Consider the following 18,747-nt stretch of genomic DNA (forward strand, 5'->3'; position numbering starts at 1 on the left):
TGGGTCTGTGCCCAGCTGTCATCCTGGGATTTCCCTTTACCATTTTCCTAGGGGTTTTTTTTACAGTCCAATAAAATTCTCCCTGTGTGCTAGACATGATTCTAAGCACTTCTGTATATATTTGGAATATTTAAGAAACACCACTTAAACAAACGAGGAGAAATAAAGCTCCTACCAACCAAGAAAAAACTAAAAAAGATATAAACAGGCAATTCTCAGAAGAGTAAACCACAACATGAAAAAGATGTTCAAACTTACAAGAGAACAGAGAGGAGTAACGTAAAACCACAACAAAAATGCTTCTACAAGAGTACACAGGGCCCTGGGACTTCTTTTACGCTGCTGGATTAACAACGTTGGGCAACAATTTGGTAATGTCACTCTTAGATATACACCCTAAAGACTCTCAACATACACACAAGAATACAGGTAAAAGAATATTCATAGCCCACTATTTTTAATAGCAAAAAACTGGAAAGAATTTAAATGCATACCAATAAAGAATAGATGAATAAACTGTGTTATTACGGCAGTGAAACTTAATGAAATACAGTTATCAATACTAATGATAACAAAGGTTCTCTTTCTGACCAAATTCTGGTCAGATCTTCCCAACCAGACCCTGACTTCTGGGCTTCCAAAAGTTTTTCTCTGTTATTCAACTTTAGCAAGAATAATGCTATATAAGTTTAACCCAATGCCCTGCCCTCGATATCTGAGTGGGTTCCTGACCCTCCACTTGCCCCACGTGATGTCTGGTCACCCCACCTGCCTTCAGCTCGAATCTGGTTAGGTTGACTTAGTCAGAATTTTCCTTTAACCCTGATGTCCTCTTAGTAATTTTTCATCCACTGATACCCACCAAGTTGGAGAATCTATACTACCTGATTATAAGGCAAATATAACATATAAAGCTAGAAAATAATTATGAAAGTGTGGTATTAGTGAAGGGATGGACACGTAGATCAATGGAACAGACCATAAATCCCAAAGTAGACCCACACACATGTGCTAGTTGATTTTCAGCTGAGGTCCACATAATTCAAAGAAGAAAGAACAGTCTCTTCAGAGTATGATGCTGACACAACTGAATATCCCCGTGCAGAATAATGAGCCTCACCCTGCGCCTTGTTCCACATAAAAAAGTGAACTCAAAATGAAGCATAAATGTATGATTGAAAAATATAAAATTCCTAGAAGCAAACATAGGAGACTTTTCCCTTTATCAAAATGGGAGAACATGTTGGGAAAGCATATATCTGATACATATATCTAAAGAACACTCAAAACTCATTAAAAAGCAAGCAAATAACCCAATTCGAAAAGTGGGCAAAAGATCTGAAGAGACATTGCACTAAAGAATATACACATGAAAAGATACTCAGTATCATTAGAAACCAGGGAAAATGCAAATTAGAAATCATAATGAGATGTCACTACACACCAACGAGAACGGCAAAAAACTGACAATATCAAGTACTAGAAAAGTGGAAGAGGAACTGGAATTTTCACTCATCGCTGACAGGTATGCAAAATGGTATTACCATTTTGGAAAACAGTTTGACAGTTGTATCATATGATGTAAAAATGCCATTCCTAGATATTCACTCAAGTGAAGCAAAGACTTACGTTCATTCATTTATTTATTTAATCCTCACCCAAAGATATGTGGTATTTATTTATTTATTTATTTATTTGTTTAATTCTCACCCGAGGACATTTTTTCATTTTTTTGTTCAGATAGAGTGGGAGGGAGAGAGAAGAAGAGAGAGAGAGAGAGAGAAACATCGACGTGAAAGGGACACATCGAGTGGCTGCCACCCACAAGACCAACCAGGGCCGGGGACAAACTGCAACCGAGGTATGCGCCCTTAGAGGGAACCAAACCCAGATCTCTCTGGACCGCAGGCCAATGCTCTAACCACTGAGAAAACCGGCCAGGGTGATATGTAGTTTTTTAAAAATTGATTTTAGAGAGAAAGGAAGAAGGAGAGAGAGAGAAACATCGATGTGAGAGAGAAACATTGGTTGCCCTGACTGGGGATCGAATGCACAACCTAGGTATGTGCCTGACTGGGAATCAAACTTGCAAACTTTTGGTGTATGGGATGATGCTCCAACCAACTAAGCCACCCTGCCAGGGCCAAACTTACGTTCTTTTTAAAATTTGTGTACAAATATTCACAGCAGCTTTATTCACTATTGCCCTAAATTGGAAACTATCCAAGTATCTATCAACTTGTAAATGGATAAAAAAACTTTCCTTCCATACATCCACAAAATAGGCTACTCAGTACTTGGCAATAAAAAGTAGCAAACTACTGGTACACACAACATAAATAATTCTCAAGTACATTATATATTAAGCAAAGAGGCCAGACTCAAAAGGCCACATACTGTGTGATTCCATTTATATAACATTCTGGAAAAGGCAGATCAGTAAGTACAGAAATCAGGTCAGTGCGGGTTTGAGGGTGTGAGAGGAGGATTTGATGGCAAAGTATCATGGGGGAGGTTTGGGGGAGCTAGAACTGTTCTCTATATGTTGTGGTGACAGTTATACAACTGCATGTACTTGTGAAACTTGCATCACTATAACACTAAAAAGGGTGAATTTTACTATATGTTAACTGGGCCTTAACAAGGAAACAATGAGGGAGAAGCATCAGGGCTGACCCCTAGGCTTCTGGACGGATGAAGGTGCTCTAAATTCTAGTACAGAATTTTGCGTAATTCCTGGAGTACTGTCATGGCCCCGTACCTTTCACATGGGATTCCCTCTTCCTGAAACAACCCCTTCATCTGATTTACTCCCACTTATCCTTCAAGAGTCAGCTCATAATCACCAGTCTGGGTTGTAAGTTTCTCCTTCGTGTTTATATATCACCTTGTGCTTATTCCTATCATAGCAGAATTTATTCACCTGCCTCTTCAAGCATAAAAAACATTTTAAAGAAATGGTGTTTTATGCGGAAGGGACTAATAATTCTAAATATTAACATATAACTAGGACTTTTCAAACCAGTAATAGATTATTGTATTACATTTAGAATTATATTACAAAGTCCACACTAACATAATAAATGTAAATACAGGACAACATATTGCTAACTCTATGATGCAAATAATAATCAGTGGCTCAACGATCAAAGTTTCTCATAGTTATCTATTACAGTGAGAGCCAGTGCTCCAGTAAGAGCAGCTGTGGGCGAGGGACTAAAGACCTTGGTGCAAACCTGGGCTCTGCCAGCCTCTGGGGGGAGACCCTCAGCAAATTACTTTACCTCCCTGTTTCTCTGAATGTAAATTAGAGAGTATACTAACAATAAAATGGGGATTTGAAGATTAAATGAATTCATACAAAGAAAAGTGATTAGCATAGGACCTGACATATATTATGCAGTGTTGTGTATTGGTTTGATATGATTTCAAATCAAGGTTGTTTTAATCTACTTGTTTATGGCAAAGACAAACACACACACACACACACACACACACACTGTTCTTTGAGAAATAAAGTTATTCAGATATAAGAATGAAGAAAGTTGTGGCAGGCTGTCATTACCTTATCTGTTGGTATTGATAAGTAATTCAGATGCTGAGGGGCCCTGCTTGGGGCTTATCAAATAAAACACGTAATGAAGCAGCTACGGCAAGGGGACATTTCACTATAAATACCAAGGGTTTGCAAGGACTTATGGAGACTGTTTGGTCTGGACCAGGCAAACACTTGCTGATCTAAACAGATCTCTGAAGAACTTTGGGCATTGGTTCCTGTCCTCCTAAAGGCAACTCGTATACCAGCAGTGGCCTGAGGAGGAGACTACGTTGTGTGCCAACACGGGTGTTGCTGCTCCCTAGCAACACTCTCTAGCAACAAGGGACTTTTGTTTCTGTGCTGGTAAGCACGCTCCAGGCTGGCTAAGTGGTCTTGTGTAGAAAACATACACCTCGCCTAACTCTGGACTTCTTTCTTGCATCTATCCTTGCCTGAAACAACAGTATGATGAACTGATCATTGGTTTGGAGTTCATCATTTCTTTATCGGCTTATTAAAAGACATTATTCTGTATGCCATTGGTTTGTAAAATTCCTACAATGAAGCTGCATTGAATAAACTGCTGGCAAAGACAAACTCATTCTCTGAGCACAATCTGCAGTGCCAAACAAAACGCGTAGTAATAAATATAAGCTGATTTTTGGGAGCACTAATAAGAGAATCAGTCTGCATAAGTCCCTGCCCTTTCATCACAAGAGTCTGTGCCACCAATTTTCAACCTTTTTCATTGCATGGCACACGTAAACTGATTACTATAATTCTGCGGCACACCAAAAAATATATGATATTTTTGCTGGTCTGACAAAAAAAATAGGTATAATTTTGATTCATTCACACTGGATGGCTATTGTGTTGGCTGTTGTCATTTTTTTATTTGACAATCTAAAGGAAAAGAGGTCAGTGCCCTTGACTAAATAGTCAGGTATCACACATTTTAAAAATTCTTGTGGCACACCAATCGAAAATCGCTGGTTTAAGACAAAAGTCGGGCCCCATTTTCTATGTCTAATAGTCCACCGATTTTTAAAAGTCTCCTTGACATGTTCTAAGTGAAGTTATTATATAGATTGTAATGCAAATGAAGATGAGTTCCAACAGCAAAGGCTACAACGACACAGTGTGAGAAGTTGAGTGAAATTTTCTGAGTACAAACAGGTCTTTAGAACTACTAGACCCCGATTATAATGACCTATAATTATAAATATACAATGATAATGATAAATTAAATATCCCTACCAAAGCAAACTACCTTGGTAAGTTAGGAATTAGGACTCTCTTACCTTTTGGGTAGATGTCTTTCAGAGGGACTTCTCCTGGGGGCAGAATCCTGGCGACCTGATTGGTCTCTGTGAGAGTCACGCAGTTGCTCTGTTTGGGAGTTCCACTTCTCTTCTTTCCTCCGTAGAAGGCAGTATCAGTGAACCCTGACTTATGCAAAGATGATGGCCTTTTCCAAGAATAAACTTCACTGGGTGACTGGAAAAAAAAAGAGAGAGAGATTAAAGCACTGAAATGCTAAGAAGCACATTCATTCACCACAACTTTGATAATGCAGCCCTTTAAGCAGATACCAGTGGTCAACTTATATTTCACAAGTATAGGAAAATAAAATGATTCCTTAAACTTTTTAAATTTGGTAAGTAGACAGCTTCACTAATAATCATAATTTTCAGACAAGTGAGAGTGTACAACATACTTTTTATCTTGAAATAAATTTTAACTAAAAGGGTGGAATATAACAATATAGTTATTTAAAAATAGCCCTAGCCAGTTTGGCTCAGTGGCTGGAGCATCAGCCCGTGGACCAAAGAGTCACGGGTTCAATTTCGGTCAAGGGCACGAACCTCAGTTGTGGTTGGGTCCTGGCCCTGGTCGGGGCTGGGCGAGAGGCGACCAATTGATGTGTCTCTCTCACACTGATGTTTCCCTTTCTCTATCTTTCGCCCCCTCCCACTCTATCTGAAGATAAATGAAAAAGTATCTTCTGGTGAGGATTTAAAAATAAAATAAAATAAAACAAATACTTAACACATCCACTATTCTGGCATAAGGAATAGAACATTATCAGTACTTTTTAATTAGTGTAGTTGACATACATCTTATAAGTTTCAGGTGTACAACACAATGACTCAACACCTATATACCTCACAAAGTGATCACCATGGTAAGTCTACTTATCATAAGGTCCCAATAGCCCACACTGGGTTATGCTCATGCACTGACATCCCCTCAACTTATTTGGGCTCCCATGTACCACATCAGGTTGCCCCTTCATGGGGACACACCATCTTCATCCTGCCTGGACTTGATTCCCATCCATAGTGGTCACCCCTCCCCCACCACAGATGTCCTTTTCACTTGCTCAGGCTCTGACCTCTGACACCTCACACTGGGACACTGTTTGCCCATTTTTTTTATATTGGATTATTGGTTCTCCTACTCTTGAGTTTTGAGAAATCTTTATATATTCCAATACAAGTCCTCTGTTGGAAATGCAATTTGCCAATATTTTCTCCCAGCCCATATATTGTCTTTTCTTTCTCTTAACAGTGTCTTTTACAGAGCTTAAGTTTTTTGTTTTGATGAAATTTATCAAAAAAATTTAATGGATTACATCTGAGATGCTTGGCACAATGTTTAATAGAAGTGGTGACAGTGGGTATTCTTGTCTTATTCTTGGTATTATTTCATTTCTTTGAATATGTTTTTATTGATTTTAGAGAGAGAGAAAGAGAGAGAGGGAGAGAGAGAGAGAAACATAGATCCATGCCCCCTTACTGGGGATTGAGCCTGCTTTGGGCTTGTGCCCTGACTGGGAGACAAACCAGCGACCTCTCTGGTGCATGAGACCATGCTCAACCACTGAGCCACACTGGCCAGGGCTTATTCTTGATACCAAAAGAAATGCTTTTTATGTTTCACTATTGAGGATGATATTTGCTATAGGTTTTAGCAGATATTTGATATTAGGTTAAGAAAGTTGTAATAAGTTTATAATTAATTATGTGCCTCTGATAATGCTATAAAACGTTAATAAAAGGTGACATACCCCTTTCTTGATAGTTTTATGAAGAATCAAAAGAAATTCACACAAAAGCAGAAAAGCACTGTGGTTTAGTAGAAAGGCAATGGTTGAGGGTCAGTCACACTTGAGCTCAAATCCCAGCCAATTTACTCATAATCTCTGTAGTCTAAGGCATATGTCCTCTCTGTTTCTGTTTCTTCATTTATAAAATCTTGTCAAAGTGCCTGACTATTGAGTTAAGGCCTAAAAAATATGATTGTTATAAATGCTGAAAGGCTGCATAACTGACTCTGGTCTACATTAAATACAAATTCATTGAACTATCATCTATGCAGTGGGTACCATACTTAATATGAAGGATAGAGCTTTTAATTTAACAAGGTCACTAGCCTTACAGGCTATAAAGAATTTCTGCAGGGTTAATCAAAACAGTGCCTTACAGTGGAGTGAAGACAGTCTCTTCAATAAATGGTGTTGGGAAAATTGGGCAGCTACTTGCAAGAAAATGAAGCTAGACACCATTTTATACCATACATGAGAATAAACTCAAAATGGTTAAAAGAAAGGCAACTCAGGAATCCATAAAAATTCTAGAAGAAAATGTAGGCAATAAAATCTCAGACATCATACGCAGCAGAATTTTCACTGATATACACCTAGGGCAAGAGAAACAAAGGAAAAAATGAACACATGGGGCTACATCAAACTAAAAAGCTTCTGCACAGCAAAAGAAACAACCATCAAAACAGAAAGAGATCCCACTATATGGGAGAGCATAATCACCAATGATGCATCAGATAAGGGGTTAATTTTCAAAATATATAGAGTGCTCATACAACTCAACAAAAGGAAGACAAAGAACCTGATTAAAAAATGGGCAAAGGACCTAAATAGACACCTCTCCAAAAAGGACATACAAATGGCCAAGAGACATATGAAGAAATGCTCAACATCAGTAATCATCAGAGAGATGCAAATTAAAACAACAATGAGGTATCACCTCACACCTGTCAGAATGGCCACCATCAACAAATCATCAAACTACAAGTGTTGGCGAGGGTATGGAGAAAAGAGGACTCTAGTACACTGCTGGTGGGAATGGAGACTGGTGCAACCACTGTGAAAAACACTATGGTGTTACCTAAAAAAGTTAAAAATTGAACTGCTATTTGACCCCAGTGATCCCACTTCTAGGAATATACCCTGAGAAACCTGAAACACCAATCAGAAAGAATATATGTAGCCCCATGGTCATAGCAGCACTATTTACAATAGCTAAGATCTAGAAACAGCCCAAGTGTCCATCAGCAGATGAGTGGATTAAAAAGCTGTGGTACATGTACTCAATGGAATACTATGCAGCTGTAAGAAAGAAAGATCTCTTATCCTTTGAGATGGCATGGAAGGACCTGGAGAGTATTATGCTAAATGAAACAAGCTAAGCAGAGAAAGACAAATATTGCATGATCTCACTTATTTGTGGAATATAATGAACTAAACACACTGCTGAACAAAATTAACCCAGAGACATAGAGATAGGGTACAGACTGACAATCCTCAGAGGAGGGAGGTTTGTAGGGGAAGAGATAAATCACAGAACTTACAGGCATGTATGCATGACCAATGAACATAGACAACAAAGCTGGGGATGGGGCTGGGGGGGAAGGAGAGGGTGTCACTGGGGGAAAAATGAGAAACATCTGTAACAAAAACAAATTAATAAAAAATTTAAAAAATAAAATAGGCAAAATAATAAAAATAAAAATAAAAAAGGGCCTTATATTCAGCTTTTACTTTCTAACCTTTTTATAGTATCATTACATTTCTGTACTAACTTCTTCAATCAGAAGATCAATTTTTAGATAGTTCTACCTTCAGAAAAACAGCTACAGTATTTTCTATACTGATAGCAGCAACACTGTAGAAAGTACATTAAACATCTCTCTCATTTAGTCAAGGTTGCTGCAGATACTGTATTTCAACAACATGCTTCATTTTCAGTTATATGATACCACAGCAAATGCCTTTTACTTGATAATTAGGAAGACATATGGCAGAGTCCTAGGCCACATATTATCCACTGGGTTTTGGATTTCAAAAGTCTTTACCCTGAAGTACTCATCATTCATTAGTTACATTAAAATTTTGAGGTATGTGAAATCGGTATCCTATCAAGTAGAGATGATATTTTATTTTTAAATGATTCTATCATCCTACCTAAAAGCTAGAAAGGAAATTAAGAAAATTAAATGTTTAATCAAAACACATGGAGCCACATCTAAGGTTACTAGATGGCAACTTTGACTGAAATGACCTTTATGTTTCATTTATCCACATTACCATCACGGGAAGATGGTGCTTTGTTTCACCTAAAACTAATTACAAACAGCCTCTTCTTTACAGTTAATAAGAAATAATAGCAGAAGGGTCCATCTAAAAGCAAATTAAGTTGATACCATCAACATTATAGTATACTCTGGATGCTGCAATGATAGGATAAATCAGAGCAAAACTCAATGGAAAGTGAATTGATGTTCATCAGTGCTGAAAATTTTAATCTACAGTAATGAGATCCTGACATATTTCACTTTAAAAAAGCCTAAAAGACATGTGTTTTTATTAGTCTCAAATTGTTCCTCTTTTTAAAACAAGTATGTTTTTATTGATTTTAGAGAGATAGGAAGGTAGAGGGAGAGAGAGAAAAAAACATCAATGTGAGAAACATTAATTGGCTGCCTCCTGCACACCCCATATTGGGGAGTGAGCTTGAAACCCAGGCACGTTCCCTGACCAAGATTCAAACCAGCAACCTTTTGGAGCATGGGGCGATGCTCAACCAACTGAGCCACACTGGCCAAGGCTCAAATTGTTCCTCTTGACAGATTACATGAACATACATTAAGACAACATGATATAAAATCACTCTCAGTAGGCTAAGCATTTACATGTGAACTCACATGTATGGTAATATTAGTTTTCCCTTACTAAGTGATATAACTACATCACACTTTAAATGGTAACTTAAAAAAAAACACAATGAAACCATTTAGGCAAAACAAATTTTTTAATGATTGATTTAAAAAACAGAATATTGATCTGAAATGTTTATCAGAAAATCATTGCATTTTTAATTACCTCCACAAATAGGCTTTATATTATACCAAATGAAGGGGAAGAAATATTATTCAATAATTTAAAAAACTGATGCTTACCATAAGATCTGGGAAACCAATGACAACTGTAGCATAACTATTGTTATCGGAGAGAATACGGTTAGGAGAAGCAATCTTTTGTCCCACAGCTGAACTCAGATTCTCAGACGATAGCTGGTCACTTGAAATTTTATGAGGTATGCTGAAATCTGTTTCTGAATAGTGTCAGAGAAACATTAGATATCACATGCCCCTAAAATGCTCCTTGACTTAATTTTTACAACATTTCATTCTCACCAACTCTAACAGAAAAGCACAGGTTAAAAAAGAGAAAACACTTTAATACATTCATGGCCTTTTGTCTGAGAAAACTCAGTTTTTAAATTATTTTTCTTTCTTTCATTTTTCTTTTTTTTTTTTTTTAGAAAAGAAGGGAGAAGGAGAGAGATAGAAACATCAGTAAGAGCCCTGGCTGGTTTGGTACAGTGGCTGGAGCATCGGCCTGGGGACCAGAGAGTCCTGGGTTCAGTTCCTGCCAGGGGCATGTACCTTGGTTGCAGTTTGTCCCTGGCCCCGGTTGGGGTAATGTGAGTGACAACCAGTTGGTGTGTCTCTCTCACACTGATGTTTCTCTCTCTTTCTTCCTCCCTCTCTCCCAACTCTGTCTGAAGATAAATGCAAAAATGTCCTGGGGGAGGATAATAAAAAAACAAAACAAAAACAAAACACCAATGAGAGAGAACATCAATTGGCTGACTCCTGTATGCTCCCCACTGGTGATTGGCCCACAACCTGGGCATGTGCCCTGGCTGGGAATCGAACCGTCAACCTCTTGGTGCGTGGGTCAACATTCAACCACTGAGCCACGCCAGCCAGGGGGAGAACTTCGTTTTTTAGAATTAAGATATTTTCTCAAAATAACTTCAATTTACAGAATTCAAAGTTTTATTAGCAATGACTATTATCATTAATTAACCCTGCAAAAAAGATGTGAAACTGACCCAATCCACATTGGCAATGGTTTGTTTTAGATTTTTTTTTCATAAGTACTATTCACTTCCCTCAGACTATGATGAATTAAGTAGAAATCTTGATGGTCTTTGTAAAAAGAAAAAAATACTACCCTAAAAGTATACCTGATTTGTCAGATATAAAAATTCAAAGACAGAACTTAAAAGAGGGTAGATTCTTATTTACTATTTCCAGCATAGTGACTAAGTTTTCTCTTGGTTTAATTTAACTTGTGCTAATATTACGGTAGTTAAATGGTTCTAGAGGACAGTATGTATATAAGCATGAACTCACACAGCCATGCACACAAAGAACACAGTGTTTACCTTGCGTAACTCCAAACCCTGTGCTGGGCGGCTCCTCCTTCAGCACATACAACTGGCAAGCCCCGCTATCCTCGGACTCAATGTGTGCAGGCTTGGTTAAAAGGTACTTCCTGTACAGAAACAAAACGTTTATGTGACGGTTTTCCTTTTCTAATAATCATGTGGCCAGACTAAAAAATCAAATTTTTCTCTTTCACAGTCTTTCCTTTGTATTTTGAGTATAATTTGCAGTTCCAGAGCTTCGCCACGATTCTCAACACTGTATAGCAAGAGCAGTGCACAATCGCAATGCAGTAGTAAATGGAACTAAAAATCCAACACTTCATATAAGAAGAAGGGTGGTAAAAGAAAAGAAAGAAAAGAAAAAAAAGGGGAAAAACAACTTTAATGAGACACGCACTTATTGTATAGAGCCTGCCGTGGATGCGACTGTTGGATCAGTCAGGAAGCGGGAGCCTGGCCGCCGAGTTGTAACCAGCTAAGGGACAGAAGCCTCACTGCTGTAATCTCCTTGATCTAGTTATTTTAAAGATTTCTGAGATGTCAATGTAGAAACAGCCAGACATCTTTTGCAGCAGGTGACCTCTGCTTGTCAACAGAGCTGCAGAGAAAGTCTGCATCTAGCTAGTGGATAAAACGCATGAAGGAGGGAGATTCAAAAATTACTGTGCACCCTATTAACGCCAAGAGCACATATTGTCCATCTCATCCAGGACTGCATAGTCCACTGGGGAAGCAACACAAACATAAACGTAACCAAATAAGAGTACAGCAGATAAAAACGAAGAAGCAGCTTCTAAGAGGTGACCAAACAGCAACAGCTCTATGATGGAGACTGTGGACCTTTGGAGACAGGATAAACTGAAAATCTATTTTGAGGTATCTCTAGTTTGGCAAGAATATAGTGAGTTCTCAATATGCTAATAGGAAAAAGCCCAAAGAAATATAAATCATACATAAAAGTTATGTTTTTACTGTTAATTTCAATGTGATCCTCTGAACCACTTTTATAATTACTCTGGGAAATGACATTTAATTTACTGTAATTTCCTCTCCTCCCTTCTTTGAACTTTCACCTATAGAGATGCTGCCAAATTCAGACATTGTTAAAAGGCAGACACAGAGAGGCAGAATAGGAAGGGTGCTGGGTAACCCATAAGTAAGGAGGAGCTACAGCACACGCTGAGACACTATGCAGGTCCACCCACTGGTTTGTTTTGTTCTCCACCAGAAGCCATTTGTCCTCTGCTACAAGGAAAACTGTCTTGAGCTCGATGGGAAGTGAGATGGTATGAGTTCGCCCTTCTAGCACATCCAGCACAGTCAAGTTGTTCCTGAAAAAGGAGAAGAAAACTGTATCTGAAAGGAAACGGTGAGGATAATGGTTGAGTAACCATGGCACAGTCATCTCATAATATATTATGCAACCTTAATAAAATCTCTTTAAGACTGATAACATAGAAAAACATTAATTGAGCAAATGGATACACAAAATTATAAACCATGTAAGGGTATGCAAAAAAAGAAACAATGGAAAGTGATAGCTGCCATGCTAGTAATGCTTGGATAACGGAGTTATGAGCACTGTATCTTCTTATATCTATTTCTCAGTGTTCTACAATATGGGATGGGTTTCTTTGGTAATAAAACATTCATAATTTTATTACATTAGTTTTATAATAAACAAGTATATTTATTTACTTATTTATTATTATTAATTTTTAATCCTCATCTGAGGATATTCTTTCAAATATCTTCAGATATAGAGTGTGTGTTGTGGGGGGAGAAACATCAAAACATCAATGTGAGAGAGACACAGCGACTGCCTGCCTCCTGCACGCCCCGAGCAGGGCCGGGACGAAGCACAACCAAGATACGTGCCCTTGACGGGAATCAAACCCGAGACCCTCTGGTCTGCGGGCCAGCACTCTAACTGCTCAGCCAAACCAGCCAGGGCTAAACAAGTACATTTAAAAGAGGATACAGGATGGGCAAAATAAGGACCACAGTTTAAATACTGAACAACCAAGAGCTCACCCTTTTTCTTTGTAGAACACCAGCCAGTTTTTGTGCGAAAATTCTCTACACATTTTATAAGTTTCCTAAAGACAAAACAAAACAAAATATTCACATTAAATGTGTCAGATGCAGTCATGCCTCTTCAGTTGTGTTGCTTTAAATGAAATTCTTCAACATGTGAAAAGTAACTCTCAGAGAAACTACCTCTTTATCTAAACCAAGACTCCTATGGTAACATGGATTAAAATATATGTCAAAATGTACTATGAACTACGTACTAAAACATCTTTAGAATTGTTAAAAATAACACCCAATACTGGTGAGAAATAAACATGCTATCCGATGTTTAACTGTGGAATTTGTTATAACATAAATAAAGAGAAAATAACTTTTCTTTTAGATTTGGATATATTTGTGACATTTTAAAAATCTCTTTCTTCATGCTCTTTTGAGACCTAAGTATGCTATCCTGCAGAGCACAGAATAAGCTTTATTATATATTATATATATTCATTACCTTTTACTGAATGGCAGAATAAATTCCCTTGGGTTGGCCTAAAATGTTTATTTACTAGTTTAATTTAATTAATACCTAAAAATGTTTATCGAGTAGGTGCAATTAGGTGTTGTAATCATGGGTTTATCATATAAATCCAAAACATAAATGTGTATCTGGAAAACAATTTAAAGCGACTGCATGATTAGGAATTTGTTACGAATATCATACTCAAATAGCTCATAATGTTCTATTATTATGCATTCAGTCCTGACAAGATTTCATGTGCATATGATGGATTAAAGAAAACGCTATTGGTATTTAATGATATGTGTATCTGTGTCTATTTGTATGGTGTTAAAATCTACAAGAGCATAATAAGAGAATTCTCTTGAGCATGATAATAAACAAAAGGCACTGAAAGGGATGGGCAGGCATTCATCTTTATGGTGAAAAAGCTATAGAAAATCCTTGACAATTTGCTGGACAAGTTGGGTTTCCTTACGGCTTCTTCCTTGTTCCACCAGGAAGGTCTCTTAGATGTAACTTCTTCTGAAGTGAGAACGAGACGACGAAGGGCTCGGCCAATGGTATCCAACAACAAGATGACATGACTCTGGAAATAAAGAGAACAGTAAAAAGTTCAAGACTTGTTCCTGTTTGTAGAAGCAGAAGGACCTTGGCAACCTGGGAGTAAAGGTTACATGATAACCCAAACAGAAGGTAGCAATATTGAAACACTTAAGATGAAGATGGCAAATGGTTTCCTTCACACAGAATTTAAAGTAGTCGATGGTTTAATGAAGATGTTTCTAATTATATGATGTAGACGGTATTCTTTTTGAAGATTTTATCTTAAAACCATCCACTTCTTGCCCTGGCCAGTTTGGCTCAGCAGTTAGAGCATCAACCAGCGGACCAGGGAGTCCTAGGTTCGATTCCAGCCACGGGCACGTACCTTGGTGGCAGTGCATCCCAGGCCCTGGTTGGGGTAGTTCGGGTAGCAACCAATCGATGTCTCTCCCCTCCCCCCACTCTGTCTGAAGATAAATGTAAAAATATCCCTGACTGAGGATTAAAAATAAAATAAATAAAAATAAATTGATTCCTTTAAAAAAAAACAATCGCTTCTTAATATAGGCTAGCTTAAGCATGATTCTATTTTATTACATAGTAATGATAAAATTAAGAGGATTAATACTTTTTAAATTATTAATTTACTTTTATCAAATTTATACTTAAAGAATGTTCTTTTTAAAACTCTCCTACAGATTTCCGGTCAAGATAGCAGCGTAGGTAAACGCGGTATCGCATCCTCCCACAACCACATCAAAGTTACAGCTAAACTACAGAACAACCATCATTCAAAACCGCCTGAAATCAAGCTGAATGGAATTAAAGCAGCAGCCACATCGAGACCAGTAGAAGGGGCGGCGGTGGATGGGCTGGTCCCACACCCACGTGTGGCAGATGAAAATCAGGAGGACACCTCAGCTGGAAGGTCCTCCCTGAGGACTGAGGGGTCCCCGTCCCACACCAGGTGCCCCACTCAGGGTTCCAGTGCCAGGAAGATCAGCGGGAACTCAGGCTCAGGGATGCTGACACGGCTGGAGCCCCAGGCAGCTCCTTAAAGGGCCCGCGCACAAACTTATCGGACTCTCTCCCTCTAAGCTTGGAGGGGAGGCAGCTCGAGGGGCGCCAGAGACATACATGGAAGAACTGAGCTGTTTGGCACTGGAGCGAGGGCTGGAGAGGGGGCTTTCTCCAGGACAAACGTGCTGTCAGAGGCCTTTGTTCCTTTCGTGAGCCCTTCCCTGGGACAGCAGACAGTCACCAAATCTGGGACTCCAGCAACCTGGCTCACACTGGTAGCCCCGCCCTGTTGTCTCCCTGAGGCCCCGCCCCACCCAACTTTCAGGCCCACCCAAGCTGTTGCCAGTTGCTTAACCATAGGATTGGCCTGTCTTGGATCCTGCTTCAGGTTTTCCTAAATTCTTTCAAACAAGCAGCATCTGGTCTCAGCTAGCCCCATACCGCTCGTTAAGTAATACACTGAAACAAACACAGGGAGGCAGCCAAAATGAGGATACAAAGAAACAGGTCCCAAATAAAAGAACAGAACAAAACCCCAAGAAAAGAACTAAGAGAAATGGAGATAAGCAACCTAACAGATGCTGAGTTCAAAATACTGCTTATAAGGATGATCAATGACTTAGTGAGAACCTCAGTGAACTTAGGGAGGGCCTCAAGAGCATAAAAAAGGACCAGTCAGAAATGAGGGATGCACAGTCAGAAATGAAGGAGGCATTAACTGAAATAAAGAATAATTTACACAGATTCAATAGTAGAGTACATAAATCCAAGGAGCAAACCATCGATTTAGAATATAAGAAAGCAAAAAACAGCCAATCAGAACAGCAAAAAGAAAAAAGAATCCAGAAAAATGAGGATAGTGTAAGGAGCCTCTGGGAAAACTTCAAGCGTGCCAACATTTGCATTTTGGGGGTGCCCGAAGGAGAAGAGCGAGAACAAGAAATTGAAAACCTGTTTGAAACAATAATGGCAGAAAACTTTCCTAACTTGGTGAGGGAAACAGACATACAAGTCCAGGAAGCACAGAGAGTCCCAAACAAGATGAACTCCAAGAGGCCCACACCAAGACACATCATCAAAATGCAAAAGGTTCAAGACAAAGAGAGAATCTTAAAAGCAACAAGAGAAAGGCAGTTAGTTACCTACAAGGGAGTTCCCAAAAGGCTGTCAGCTGATTTCTCAAAAGAAACTTTGCAGGCCAGAAGGGAGTGGCAAGAAATATTCAGAGTGATGAAAACCAAGAACCTACAACCAAGATTACTCTATCCTGCAAAGCTGTCATTTAGAATTGATGGCCATATAAAGAGTTTTTCAGACAAGAAAAAGTTAAAGGAGTTCATCACCACCAAACCGTTATTATATGAAATGATGAAGGGTCTTTTTGAAGAAAAAGATAAAATGTATGAACAAACAAAATGGCAATGAATACATATCTATTGACAATGGAATCTACAAACAAAATGAACAAGCAGAACAGAAACATTCTCATAGATACAGAGAACATTTTGTTGGTTGCCAGATGGGAGGGGGTTTGGGGGAATGGGTGAAAAAGGTGAAGGGATTAAGAAGTACAGATTCGTTGCTAGACTGACAAACCTCAAAGGAAAGGGGTTGGGGGGTGGGAAGAAATAAACCAAAGAACTTATATGCATAACCAATGGGCACAAACAATAGTGTGGGAAAAGGCAGGAGGGGGGCAGGAGTGGGGAGGAGGAAGTCAATGGGGGAAAAATGAGGAACATCTATAATACATTCAACAATAAAGATTTTTTAAAAATTAATAAAAAATAAAAAACTCTCCTACAGTTGGGAAGAGGGTGTCTAGGGGGGAAAAAGGAGAAAGATCTATAACAAAAATAAGTTAATAAAAATTGGAAAACAAAACAAAACTCTCCTACATTGTACACAATTATATAAAAATTAAATTTAACAATTAAAAATAATAATTAAATAAATTATTTTCACAAATCCAGTTCAATTCAGAAAATAGGTACATGATATATAAAGATAGGTTACCAAGAAAATATCAAGGCCTACAAGAACCTAGCTAGTAATAAGTGTTCTTCATCTTGAAATTTGCAAAGCTTAAAAAACATTCATAGTTGGTGTTGTAATAACGTGCAAACAACAGATCACTCTAGCATTATTAATTACAGTTATGCAAACGAAGTAATAGTCTCTTGGTAATTAGATGTATTTATTTATTTATTTATCCTCACCAGAGGACAATTTTTTTTTTTTTGCATTTATCTTCAGATAGAGTGGGAGGGAGAGAGAGAAAGAGAGAGAGAGAGAGAGAGAGAGAGAGAGAGAAACATGGATGTGAGAGAGACACATTGAGTGGCTGCCACCCACATGGCCCAAACCAGGGCCGGGGACAAACTGCAACTGAAGTACGTGCCCTTAGTGGGAACCGAACCCGGGTCTCTCTGGACTGCGGGCCGAAGCTCCAACTGCTTAGCCAAACCGGCCAGGGCTCAGTAATTAGATGTTTTTAAAGGAAAGAAAATTTTAAGTAAACTTTAAGCATTAAAAGAAATGAACAGAAACACATGAAATAAAAACTTAATACTGAGAAAGGCAAAAAAGATGAAATATTTTAAAGGGGTGAAAAGCTGGCTTTTCTAGCAAAAATTTGAAGACCCTTAACAGGTTTGTAAAAAGGCATCAGCAAATTGTCAGGCCCCATAGTATATTAGGCAATTATTTTTCTTTCTTCTCCTTCTCCTTCTCTTTCTTTTTTTTTTTTTTTTTTTAAATTGGGACTTCTCCATTATCCTAACCTTTTTGAATTTTCATTTTAAGAACTCCCTTTGGGGAAAATTAAGTCACAAAGCACCCAGATAATTAATATACTTTGCAAAATTAGGAAACAGAATATTAAATGTTTATTTATTTCTCCCATAATGCAGTTGATATTTAAAGCACAAAGGAGAATACAATGATGAATTAACTACGGCCCTTGTCATCTATTATATAATTCAGTCAGAGGGAAATAAAACAAAAGTAAAAGGATTAATTATTCATCTGCAAATCTGGAACTACATAATGTGGTTTCAAATTTATTTTACCAGCTAATTTGATTGAAGTGCTCAAGAATTAAACTAGTATTCACGTCACATGGTTTCTTTCACTTGATATACTCAATCTTGGCTGTAGTAAAAATTCTACTAAGCATGTTGACAAAGCTTAGATCCCTCCACACACATCACCCTTAGAATCCATTATTCTATATAAAATGCAATTCTCCATTAAGAATGTGTGTTGGGAATATTCTTTTTAAAAATAACACTTTATGTAAGAAGTATTACTCCAGGCATTTGAAAGTTGAAAATGATAGCGATGTCTAAAAGTTTTCCTCAGGGAAACGTATTAAGTAAAAAACTTACAGTCTCCATTCTAGATTAAATCTTTTTTGAATAACTATTTTTTTTAAAGGAGGAACTCTTTTGTGTATGAAAAATATGTACAGCATTAACATGAATTCTTAGCACTGAAGCAATTTGGGATAGTATTAACTTTTCTAAGCAAAGAAAAAAAAGTCCTAAAAATAATGTCTGATCTCA

At 38.0% G+C, this 18,747-nt stretch overlaps 1 protein-coding gene across 2 annotated transcripts in view; it reads right to left on the bottom strand.

The window, feature by feature from the left end:
- VWA8 (von Willebrand factor A domain containing 8) overlaps window positions 1–18,747 on the bottom strand; it is a 391,316-nt gene that overhangs the window by 125,779 nt on the left and 246,790 nt on the right. For both annotated transcript variants that reach the window (XM_036249886.1, XM_036249887.1), the window contains exons 30-35: window positions 14,094–14,204; window positions 13,111–13,175; window positions 12,282–12,407; window positions 11,074–11,183; window positions 9,797–9,951; window positions 4,840–5,035 (exon numbers count right to left, since the gene is read on the bottom strand). In XM_036249886.1, the coding sequence (XP_036105779.1) occupies window positions 4,840–5,035; window positions 9,797–9,951; window positions 11,074–11,183; window positions 12,282–12,407; window positions 13,111–13,175; window positions 14,094–14,204 (763 nt within the window). The remainder of the gene's footprint in view (window positions 1–4,839; window positions 5,036–9,796; window positions 9,952–11,073; window positions 11,184–12,281; window positions 12,408–13,110; window positions 13,176–14,093; window positions 14,205–18,747) is intronic.

This window comes from Molossus molossus, unplaced genomic scaffold (assembly GCF_014108415.1).
Source record: "Molossus molossus isolate mMolMol1 unplaced genomic scaffold, mMolMol1.p scaffold_m16_p_9, whole genome shotgun sequence".
Taxonomy (NCBI): Eukaryota; Metazoa; Chordata; class Mammalia; order Chiroptera; family Molossidae; genus Molossus; species Molossus molossus.